The 12,856-nt window shown below is 35.5% G+C and overlaps 1 protein-coding gene across 1 annotated transcript in view; it reads right to left on the bottom strand.

Annotated features, from left to right (window-relative positions):
* LOC107737828 (chondroitin sulfate proteoglycan 5-like) overlaps positions 1-12,856 on the bottom strand; it is a 39,639-nt gene that overhangs the window by 11,420 nt on the left and 15,363 nt on the right. The window contains exon 3 of the mRNA XM_016549461.1: positions 2,730-2,918. Within this exon, the coding sequence (XP_016404947.1) occupies positions 2,730-2,918 (189 nt within the window). The remainder of the gene's footprint in view (positions 1-2,729; positions 2,919-12,856) is intronic.

Here is a 12,856-nt window from a genome sequence, read left to right as displayed (position 1 = left end):
GATTTTGAAGTTGGAGGAGAAAATGAGATGGAGTTTTAACCCCTACTCTACCTTTCTGAACTGGAGTACACAGATGAAGAGCTAACCACACTTGACCTTTCCAACGGGATTACCTAATGCGTGGAGCAATGCACAAGCAGAGCTAAAGCAAGATGAGCATTTGTGGTTAAAAAGTATATAAATGTTTATTGTTTTAAGAAAATGACCGATGGTTTGGCTAGATAAGACCCTTATTCCTCAGCTGAGATCGTGTAGAGCCCTTTGAAGCTGCATTGAAACTGCAATTTGGACCTTCAACCGTTTGGTAACTGTTGAAGTCCACTACATGGACAAAAATCCTGGGATGTTTTCCTCAAAAAACTTAATTTCTTTTCGACTGAAGAAAGAAAGACATGAACATCTTGGATGACATGGGGGTGAGTAAACTATCAGAAAATTTTAATTTGAAAGTGAACTAATCCTTTAATGACATCAAAACATTTTTAATGTATCAAATTAAAGATGTGTAACTATTAGGTATTGCTGTGACCTCAGTGTTTACAATTGGATTTTTTTTTTTTTAAATAACACCTGATAAGATTTACTTCCAATATCTGCCAATTCAAATCAATTTAACAATTTAATGGAAAAAAATAAAATAAAATGAAAGGTGTTTTAAGGACTTACACTAATGTTCAAAAGTTTTTTTTTTGGAAAGAAACTATTATTTATATTCAGCAAGGACAAATTAAATTGATCAAAAGTAAAGACGTTTACATCGTTTCAAATAGAAGTCCCATCTCTTCCTATACGTTCTGAATATTTGATTTTGTCTAGCGCAGAGTGAATTTGAGCACATTTACTGGTAGCAGATGGAGAGGTGGGCGTCTGATGTATTCACAAGTCTCATCTGTAGCACTGCTGCTTCTAGTTTCTCCTCTCCCTCTATCATTCTCACCCTCCTCTGCAGCCTGTTATAAAACTCTCTGTTTCTCCACTGGCACTTGCTCTCCTCTTTCCCCTCATCATTTTCCTTCTGTTCTTTGAGGAGGGTGTGTGCTGTTTAATTCCTGGCCGTAGCTTCCACCCCCACACCCCCACGGGTCTCACAGCTGTATGTAGGTCAGCTGGCCCCTCCCCCATCGCACTGCCCTACTTTCAGCTGTAGCTTCCGTGACGTCATGCAGTCTGCCCGTTGCTAGCATAGCATGCTAAGCATTAACGCGCCATCCACTCACTGCTTTATTTGGTCTCTGCAGCATCCAATCAGCAGCTGTGCTATCGTAACACTAACACTTTTCAGGGAATTAAAAATGCTGCAGATATCACAAAAACCTTTTCTGCACTATTATGTTGTTTCTCTCAGTTAAAGCTTTATTTTTTATTTTTTTTCCCCTGGTGTAAAAATGCAGATTAAAGTTGGGAAGCTGGTCTAGGCTGGTTTAAAGGGACAGTTCACCCAAAAATTAAAATTCTGTCATCATTTAATCACCCTCATGTCGTTCCAAACTGTTTCCCATACTATGGAAGTCAATGGCGACCAGCAACTTGTGTGTTCTTCAAAATATCTTCTTCAACAGAAGAAAGAAATTCATACAGTTTTGGAACAACAAACAACTTGAGGGTGAGTAAATGATGACGGAACTTTCATTTTTGGGTGAACTATCTCTTTAAGCTTGTTTCCCTGCTTGTTCAAGCTGGTTTAAATGTTTAGCTCGCTGATAAGTCCCTAAAATCCATCTAAAACCAGTAAACCAAATCAGTTTGACTAAAGGCTGATTTATACTTCTGCGTCGGACCTACGCCGTAGCTTACGCATAGACACACCCATACGCCGTAGCCTGACGTGCACCTCTCCAAAAATCTAACAGTGCGTCAATTCTACGCAGACCGCAAGCGCTGTGATTGGTCTGCAAGAACCCCTCCCTCCATATGTACTTGAGTTTTGTGTATGTTTATGTGTAATGATTTGATATTTTTTCCCCGCCGTCACGGCTATAAAGCTTCTCCGACGAGCCGCTTCTTCTTCGGCTTTTGCCGTGGTACTGCGGGTTACACCAGCAACATGCCCGTGGACACTGCTGACTAGCGGTTTGCATGTGTACTGCACGTTGACGCGGACAACGACGCAGAAGTATAAATGAAAACTGACACATAGCCTACGGTGTAAAGGCTACGGCGTAGGTCCGACGCAGAAGTATAAATCAGCCTTAAGCAAGCAGGTTTAAAAAAAATTCTTTAGAAAAAAAAAACAGGAATATTAATATATTATATTAAATATAAGTGGGTTTTTTCCAACAAAAAAAAGAAATAATACTTTATTCAGCAAGGAAGACATTTACAAAAATAGAAAAAGTTTTCTGTTTCAAACAAACTTTGTTCGTCGATTTTTCTATTCATCAAAAAATCCTGAAAAAAATATTAAAGCATTAAAAATATTAAAGCAAAATATTATAATCTCCGCAAAAATAAAATATAATTTTATATATATCCGCATAAAAGACTTTCAAAAACATTAAAAAAATCATAACGATTCAAAAATTTTGACGGTGTACAGGTACAGGAAGGTCATGAGACTAAACTGTTGCTATTTAAATAACTACACAAATATTTGGCAAGCTCCACTGTGCGCGATTTATTTGTTCCTAATTCCACCACAAAACATGAGCTTTTAAGGCGTTTAATCCATAAACGCTTCTACTTTGTCTTACTTTCTCTAAAAATGTGTACCACACAGGCCAGAGTCTCACCTGCGCTTGCGCAACTTGTTATTCTCGGTCTTGAGCACGTGCAGCTTCTTGGCAAAGCAAACGACGATCATGAAGAGCAGGAGCACCATGAGAGCGGAGGCCCCAATGGTGATGCACATTACCTGGAACTCCGTGATGACCGACTCGCAGCGGGCACCCTTGTGCCACATGTAGTCCTGGATGTTGCACCTGCAAGACAAAGAAAGGAAAATATATGAAAGCCTTTTCCACCAAACTAGTAGCAGATTTTGCTGCAATGGTCAGAAGGCAATTCATTATACAATGAATACAATTCATAACAATCCATTCAAATAAAGAAATAATAAAATGCAACATACACAGGAACATCAACTGAATGTGTGTTGCATGGCCATATCTGGTATTTCCAATGTAAACAGGTTTGATCTAATTCGTTTTGTGTGATATCAATTTGTTTTGCATCAGTCTTGGTAATATTAAGTTGCTGTTCAGAAAACGTTACTCTTTGCCGACATTATCCCATCCATTGGCCTCTGATATTAGCAGTCCCTGGTTCAAGACCAGCAGGATTTAGGGGCCAGTGCAGAGCCAATTTTTCTGCCTTTTCTCCAATGAAAACAACCTGGAGCAACATGGCTCTTACTGGGATTCGTTTACCAGAAAATATCACACCAACACACACTAATTTTTGAAATGAGCCACACTTTAAACACACCATATTAAGACACACAGGAGGCACAGTATTTTAATCCTTACTGGCTTTGATTCCCCATGTAGTCTCTGGTTCCATATGAATTATTCATGGGGACTCAGTGCATCTCCGACACCAAGGGTGAGTTAAAATTCACTGCCTTCAGCATTTTTACCATTCATTTTAGCAGACACCTGGGTGAATGACAAGTTCACTGCCTTTATCTTACCATAAGTTTCTTCTATACTGCATTAGACTGGATTTAACACCAGTTCTGAACTAAGTTCAGTGTACTAACTTCGAAGACTGTCAGGATTTGCCATATTAAAACTCTGTGACATTTGCCTTGAAAATCCAATAAGGCAATCCAATGTCACAATATTATGTTGAAGTGTGTATGAAAATGCTGCTACCAAAAAAGGTTGCATAACGCAGGGGTTTGCATCTGGGTTTTGTCAGGAATAAAAGCATATGGGCATCTGCATCCTCTCCATCAGCTCCCTAAACTCTTCCTCCTCCATTGTGTGCACATAACAAACAGCTTTGAGGACAGACCACTAAACAACATCAAAGGTGCAGATTGAAGGATGAAATCTGATATATTAATTAATAAATAAATAAATATAATATTTTATAAATTATATTAAAAAACATATTACATATTTATATATATATATATATAAATTGTTATAAAATATAGATAATACACATAATTTCTATTTATAATCTATAATATTTTGAATATTAAACTAAATTACTATACATTATTTCCTATGATAAATTATAGAATATTTTAATTACATTATAATTTAAAGTACTATAAAATGTATTAATTATATATTGAAAATCTGAAAATCTGATTGGTTCATGCCATTGTTGATGTTGCTCCAAGAACAAGTCCTACTTGGGCAAATCATGTTAAGTGTGAAATGCACCTTGTGCAAGTAGAATAAAAAGCTTCAATGTGGGGTCATCATGCAGTTAATCGTGGGAAAGACAGGTACAAATAGCTGGAGAAGGCAAGAACCTTACTGAAATAAAACAGATGTATAATAAAACACAAATCTGATGATAACTGAAACATTTGCGAGCAATCAAACACAAATGATCTGCAAAGACTGCAACCCTGGGCCCTTCTCTCTCCCTCAACCACATCCACATATGCACACTCAAATGCAAATATCTATAATGAAAGGAAGTCGTCTTCATTCACAGTCTTGGTGGTCACGGGAGGGGGCTCTAAGGTTTCACTCCTTTTCACTACAGCATTCTGTATGCCCCTTTGCGCCTGCGCCAACCCCGAGCGAGACGAAGGAGAACAGGGTTGGCGCAGCGCCACTGAGGGCATTCAATCTCAGGAGGGAGAGGTGACGGGTGCATTGATGTGAGCGTGCATTTAAATGCATCCTTACAGTGGGCTGTATAAAGCAGCCTGTCTATTCAGCCCCTCAGCTGTTTCTCATCCACCCTCCCAGATCTCAACACTCCCTTAATCGTGTTTGTTTCTTCTGCAAAACTTTGCATGCTATCTAAATTAAATTCTACACCCATTCTCTTGCCTTTTTTCCAACCCAACCCAATTTTCAGGGCTTTTAGTCAAGACCTTCCTTTCTTTCTTGCGTTCTTCTGTTCTTATTTACCTCATCCACAGTCTCTCTCTCTCTCTCATGTTTCTAGCTGCAAAACCTTGGGACTGCGTCAGTAGTCAAACATTTTATGCAATCAATCATATTCATCTCATGTGAGCTGTCTTCTCAAACAGAGCTTACAGCAATGAACCCGTTTACCCAGTATTAATATTATTATGTGAAATAAAGCTAAATTAAAGCAACTGCAACTGACAGGCTAAGTGCAAATGATAGGTTAAGTGAGTTAGTGTGTTTGATTTCAGAAACACAGACCAGATTACAAAACAAAAGCCACCAGGATACTTAAAGGGATAGTTCACCCAAAAATGAAAATTCTGTCATCATTACTTTCTTTTTTCTGTGGAGCACAAAAGAAGATGTTTTAAAAAACATCTCTTCCTTTTCATCCATACAGTGAAAGTCAATAGGCTCCAGTGTTGTTTGGACAGAAGAAAGAAAGTCATACAGGTTTGGAACAACATGAGACAGAGTACACTGAGGGGGAAAAAACACTGGTGTGGAAACAATTTTAACTCAGAAATTTTACAAATAATTAGAATTAAACAGCAAGTAACACATCAAATGAAACATGAAAATTTGAAGTAGAAATACTGAAATAGTATTTTCTTGTAAAACAAACTCCAATAATCTTTTTTTAAATTTATATCTTAGAAAAATTATACATTTTTTTTCATACAATTCACATTGTGTGAATTCATACGAAATTGCCATCTTAAAAATAGTTATTTTTAAATTACGTTTTCCTGTGAGATCGGTTTAGGAAATCCAGTTCACTCTTGATTTCAAATTTTCCACACATAACACCAGATAACGATGAAAGCCCGTTTCAGCCACTGAATAATTTTTTTTTTAAAAGGTAAATGCGATGTTTTATCTCACAATTCTGACTTTTTTTCTCACAACTATAAAGACACAATTGTGAGTTATAATGTCAGAATTGCGAGATATAAACTAGCAATTGTAACAAAATAGTCAGTTTTTCCATAGAATTGGAATTTATAAATCGCAACTGCGAGTTTATATCTCACAATTATATCTCACAAAAAAAAAAAAAGAAGTCAGAATTGCGAGGCAAAATGTGAGATCATAATTTCTTATGATCAATGAAAATTTAAAGGGGTCATAGGATGCGATTTCAAGTTTTCCTTTCTCTTTGGAGTGTTACAAGCTGTTCGTGCATAGATAAGATCCCTAAAGTAGCAAAGACTAAAGTCTCAAACCCAAAGAGATATTCTTTATAAAAGTTAAGACTGGTCCACGCCCTCCTAAAACACCTCGTTCAAACACGCCCCCACATGTCTACGTCACTGTGTGGGAAGATTTGCATAACGCCGCCCAAATGTTCACGCAAAGAAAGAAGGCGTACCTTTATTGTTGCTGCCGCTAGTATGTGGAAAATAATATGTTTTTTTAACCTTAAACCGCATAAACACATTTCACTACACCAAATACACAAAATAATGTTGTTTCTAGCAACATTATATGAGCCCTTTAAGATAGGTGGATCTAGTTGTACTTTTGAACAGACAACAATCTCATGGTAATTCATAACTCTTATGTTTTGGTGAATTGGTGGCTAATTCGTATAAAAACATATGATCTCATTCATACGTTTTCGTACAATCTTCTTGCGCCCCAGTGACACAGATGTTAAGGTGTGGGATTTCATGCCTAAAAATCGCAAGTTTTCATGCTATTAACAGTACGAAATCACACAAAATCACCTTTTAAAATAGTTACGGTTTCCTGTGAGATTGGGCTGAAAAATCCAAATCACTCGATTTCAAATTTTCCACAGGTCAGAAATGTGAGATATAAACTAGCAATTGCAATAACAAAAGTCTTTATTTTTCGCAACTGCAAGTTTATATCCCTCAACTCCGAGAAAAAAATTGCGAGATGTAAACTTGCAATTGCAAGAAAAAAGTCCGAAATTTGAGATAAAATGTTGCAATTACCTTTTATTTTTTATTCAGTGGTGGAAACGGGCTTCCATAGATAACAAATGAATAACTCTTAATAACAAATCACACAACATACAACCTTACCTGGCTGCATACAGTACATTAACAGTAAATATTAAGCAGTATGTACTAAAGCAAATCTCAACAGCTTAATTGTTATACTATTGAAAATTGTAAACTACATTATAGTTCAGCGATATATTAAAAGTTGGTTATAGTACATCCTATGTACGTACAATACAACGTAAAGTGGAAAACACTCGAAATTTCGTATGAAAAATCAACTATATTATCAGTCAGCTCTTTATATAAAGTATATATTTACAATTTTGAAAAAACATTTTTACAAGGTAAATGATGAAAAATTGTTATCTTTAAGTGAACTACCCCTTTCACCACACAAAACTTGGTCCCAATTTGAAAGAGCTTTGGTTAGCAGCATGACTATGCTGGTGCACTTGGAAATGATGGTCTAAGCAAGATGAGTTGAATTTGTGCCGTTAATCTCTGTGTATAAATATGGGCATTTTATGAAGCTGTCGCGTAGACAGATGGTCCGGCTAAGACTGTGTTTGTGTGTACATGTGTGTTGCATGGAGTGCTGAGATGGATGGATGCCAAACAGCCCTAGCTGAGCAGTAGCAAGCAGTAGTTGAAACAGATGTAGTGATGACATGTCATTCCATCATTAATATCTCTCTTAAGACCAAACCTCCCCTCTGTTCCCCTCCATTTCACCACTTCTCTCTCTTTCTCTGCTCTGCTATCTCTTCATCTTTCAAGAACAACATAAATACAGATAGTCTATATGTTGTAATAAAAATGTCAAGACAGCTTTCTCTGTTGGCATAAATATGCATAAGGGTGGTTACACATATTTTACGTTATAAAATGCTGCAAAACCATTGAAAGTGATGCAAACTAATTTCTTATGATCAATGAAAATTTAAGACAGGTGGATCTAGTTGTACTTTTGAACATACAACATAATCTCATGGTAATTCATAACTCTTTTATGTTTTGGTGAATTTGTGGATAATTTGTATATTAAAACATGATCTCATTCATACTTTTTGTACAATCTGCTTGAGCCCCAGTGACACGGATGTTTAGAAGTTTGCTTTCATGCCTACATTTTCTAAAAATCATACGTTTTCATGCTATTCACAGTACGAAATCACACAAAATCACCTTTTAAAATAGGTTTCTTGTAAGACTGGGCTGAAAAATCCAAATCACTCTTGATTTCAAATTTTCCACAGATAACACCAGATAGTGAATTAATAACTCAAATTAACAAATTAATAGCGATTTATATAAGTATATCTACCATTAACCATATGTACTATATAGCAAATCTCAACTGCTCGATTGTTATATAATCGTAAAATTTAAACTATATTATTGCTCAGTGATATATTAAAACCTGGATATAAACTCAACTGCCTGATTTTTTTATTTTGCAGCAAAACGTAACTAAATTATAGCCCAGCTCTTTATATAAAGTTGGATATATAAGTGTGTGCAACTTTATCGGCATACAGTATACTCTTGTAGTTGTGTACTCAACTGTTTGATTGCTTGTATAATTGAAAATGTAAACTGTATTATCGCCCAGTTCTAATCTGCTAAATGCAACTATAACTCATGAAGATATTAAGATACTATAAACATTAACATCATGAATTTCTTTAAAGCTGCTTTGAAACTATGTGTATTGTTAAAAACGCTGTATAAATACATTTGACTTGATAGCCTCAAAATGCATCTTAAACATTCATCAAAATATTCCATCTGAGCTAGTCTTGACTGTATAGCCACCTTAAATATGCAAATATCTAATATTTACACGCTCACTGATAGTGCTACCAAGATTTACATTGATATTTTTAGCAGATGGATTCTTACTAAAGCTACCAACGGTAAGCCCAGGATATTTTACATGATAGTGTACAATAATTTTGTCACCTCTTTTCCGTTAAAAATAAACTGGGAACTCACGATGACCGTGCAAAATAGCCTTTAGAGAGATTTTCTAAAGCTTGGCACTGCACAGCCTCTCAATAATTTTGTCACCTCTTTTCCGTTAAAAATAAACTGGGAACTTACGATGACCGTGCAAAATAGCCTTTAGAGAGATTTTCTAAAGCTTGGCACTGCACAGCCTCTTAATTAAAGGCGGGCGTACACGGTGCGATTCTGAAGGTCGGAACGTCGTGAGCTCTGGCACATGTCACGATTGAGTTTATCCGAAAATCGTACGGAGGCAGTCACACTGTGTCTGTCACTACATCATTCTATCTATCAACCTTTGCTGATCTTCAAAATCTAAATGAGCAAATTATACAATTTTAAAAAACAGGAGCATTTTTCTGGCAATAAAACAACCAGGATCCTAATTATGATGACAAACTTCAAACAATCAAACCTGATGATAAATGTACACCATTCGACTATTAAATCAATTAAATGACCAATGAATTAAAACAGCAGTATTTATCTAAATTATTCAAAAATAAGTAAATAAACAAATAAATAAAAAATCATACATACATTATACAGCTGTATTTATCTATATTTTTCTTTTACTACAAAATAAAATTGAAAAACTAAATAAAACAAACAATAAATACATTTTAAAAATAAATAGCGACTTTTGTGATCACTGTTGAATGATGACTCATATGCATACAGCAAATATTTTTTGAACCATTTAATAGAAATGAGTCATCTGAACAAACCGAATCACTAAAGAAGGTCTGAATTCAAAATAGCATGCTACCGTACTAATCTTACTATTTCTGCCATATTTTTTATAAGCCAGAAATAATAAGAGTATAGTATGCTAGTATGTTATTCCAAATTAATCAAACTGCCTATAAAAAAGAAAATTAATCAAACCTAACACTACTTGATAGCTAGGTACTTATAGTAATAGTATAAAGTAAATTGTGAGCTAAAATAACAGTTTCTAACATAGTGTAGCTAAAAACATTTTCAAAAAAGTAGCTGGACTGTAGTATAACTTGAAATTTTGAGTAGATTGTAGCTTGGCTAGCAAGAATTTACAAAGTAGCATCCCCAACACTGTAAGCTGTAAATTTATGTTTTCTAACAAGATTCAAATCTACATGTCCTCTGTGCCACAGGGACTAGCACGGGAGGTTTGAATGAGACAGGAACAAACTTTTCAGACACAAATAGTCATGACAAAAACTGATGCAAACAGTAAATAGATTTTGCTTGAATATTTCATCAACTCAAATAAAAACACACACTTTTTGTGTAGCCTGACTTGCTTAATCTGTTTCCATGCTGGCACACTGAGCAGAAGTCTGACTCACACTTGTTTTTTTTCTCTCTAAACTCCACATATCTCTCTGAACTCTCTGAATTTGTATTCCATGTCCTCCTGTGGATGACTAACACCCCATAGGAAGGAAAATCACATGTGAAATATCTTTAACAGCTCAGTTGTTTATTCTAGACAGCAAAAAAAGAAAAGAAAAAGAGCTTAAAAATATGAATGAGACAGTTGAGGAGATGTAGGCGGCAGTTTTTTGACTCGTGCTTCCTACTTCCTCCGTCTTACACTTTCGAAACTTCATTGGCTCATTGCAGCTTGTCTGTGCACTTACCCAAAGGCTGGACAACTGGATTTCAACCCAGAAATTTGATGTATTGCGTCTTTGAACAATCCTTTAATTTATTTATATTTTTATTTTAGAAGAAACATCTGAGAAAAAGATCATACATAATATATACACTACTGTTCTAAAGTTAAAATTTTTTTTTTAAAGTCTCCAAGGCTGTATTTATTTGATCGAAAATACAGTAAAAAAAAGAAATATTGATAAATATTACAACTTAACTGTAACCTGTAACTGTTTTCGGTTTTGTTCTGTTTATATACTGTATATATATATATATATAATTAATAATGTCAATTAATTGCATTATTGTAATTAAATTATGTGATATCAAAGCTGGGGGAGGAAGACTAAGGATGGGATAAATGCAGAGTACTAATTCCTAGTATGGGTAACCATACTTGGCCACATGTCACTTCACTTCACTCACTTCACTGAATTTTCAGATATATATTTAAAATTTAATGTTAATTAATTGTATTATTGTAATTTATTCCTGTGATTTCAAAGCTAAATTTTCAACAGACATTAGCCTTCAGTGTCACATGATCCTTCAGAAATCAATCTAATATGCTGATTTGGTGGAAATATTTCTTATTATTATCACATGGTTGTGCTGCTTAATATTTTCGTGGAAACTGTAATACATTTTTTTCAGGATTCTTTGAATAGAACATTTAAAAGAACAGCATTTATTTGAACAGAAAGGCTTTACTGTCACTTTTGATCACTTTAATGCATTCTTGCGGAACAAAAATATTAATTTCGTTAAAAAAAATCTTACTGGCCCCAAACGTTAGAACGCCAATGTAATTGAGAACTCTATTAGTTGTACTGATCTATAAAAGAGCAACCTCCAAGCATAAAAAGTCCTCTGGGATGTTAACAAAGTTTCACAGTTAAAAACATGTTTTGTAACTGAAATGAAAGCCCAGCTGTCATATGTCCGCACATACTTACAGAAAGCTCTAGTCAGATCACTAAAAGAGAGGTGTGTGCGCAGGGGAGGGGGAATGACGGAGCGCTAAAAAGATGTCTGAGCCATTAACATTCATCCTCTAATAAGATTGCAGTGGTGAATAAATCAGTGTGTTCAGACGAGCCTCATATAAACAAAGCCAACATGGCACACAGCTGCCCAGAGCTCCACTGACCCACTTTGACTAGGCCTATTCTGGGGAGTCTGTAAGGGTAACCGGTCCCAAAGGGGTGGTTACTGGTAGGGCAAGCGTCTGTTCACAAGGCAAGTACATGAGCATGGGGAGGAACTCAGAGTGAGGCTCAGAAAAATCACATTTGAAGGCATTTAGCAGATGCTCTAATTCAGAGTGAATAAAGATGTAATCAATTACTCTGGTAATTATGATGACTAGGTGAGAGGAGTACCTGGGAGTAAGTTTTCAGCAAGATCATTTACTATGAGCACAGACTGCTCATATTATGTTACAACGCTATGATTTTAGGGGGGAAAGGGAGAGAAAAAGATTTTAAATCTAGCACACCTGGCAGACAGACAATTGTTTCCCCTAAACAGAAATGGGATTAAATGGAGAGCAAATGTAAATCTATGTTTCCTGATCTTTAGAAATAGATCTCAACAATGCCTCAAACTGTGCTCAATCATCATCAAAAACCAGAGGTTTCAATATGTACACTCACTTAAAAATAAAGGTTCTTTATTGGCATCTATGGTTCCATGAAGAACCTTTAACATTCATAGAAACTTTACATTCCACAAAAGGTTCTTTATAGTGGAAGAACATTCTGTAGATTATTAAAATGTTCATCTCACTAAAAAAAAAAGTTTCTGTTCACTGAAAGGTTCTTTGGGGAACCAAAAGTGGTTCTTCTTTGACATCACTGCAAAAAAAAAAAAAAAAAAAAACTTTTGGAACCTTTATTTTTAAGAGTGTACTTAAATGTTTATCAAATTCTCACAAAATCAAATTATCTATTCTATCCAGATTTATTTTATCGATGTTTACTCATGGATATAGCTCTATATTTATTGCATACTGCATGTAAACCATCTTAAATTTAAAAGGAGAAACATCTGAGACAAAATCCTTACGTGAAGCATAACCTCTGAGCAATAAAATGTTCCTCTAGGAATACATCGGGACCAATGTAAGTACATCTGAGATTTACTCTAACTGCTAACCATGACCTCTGAGCTGACGTAAAGGTTGGGGTT

This window comes from Sinocyclocheilus rhinocerous, unplaced genomic scaffold, assembly GCF_001515625.1.
Source record: "Sinocyclocheilus rhinocerous isolate Xijiao unplaced genomic scaffold, SAMN03320098_v1.1 scaffold1876, whole genome shotgun sequence".
Classification (NCBI taxonomy): domain Eukaryota; kingdom Metazoa; phylum Chordata; class Actinopteri; order Cypriniformes; family Cyprinidae; genus Sinocyclocheilus; species Sinocyclocheilus rhinocerous.
This window is presented reverse-complemented; position numbering and strand designations above follow the sequence as displayed.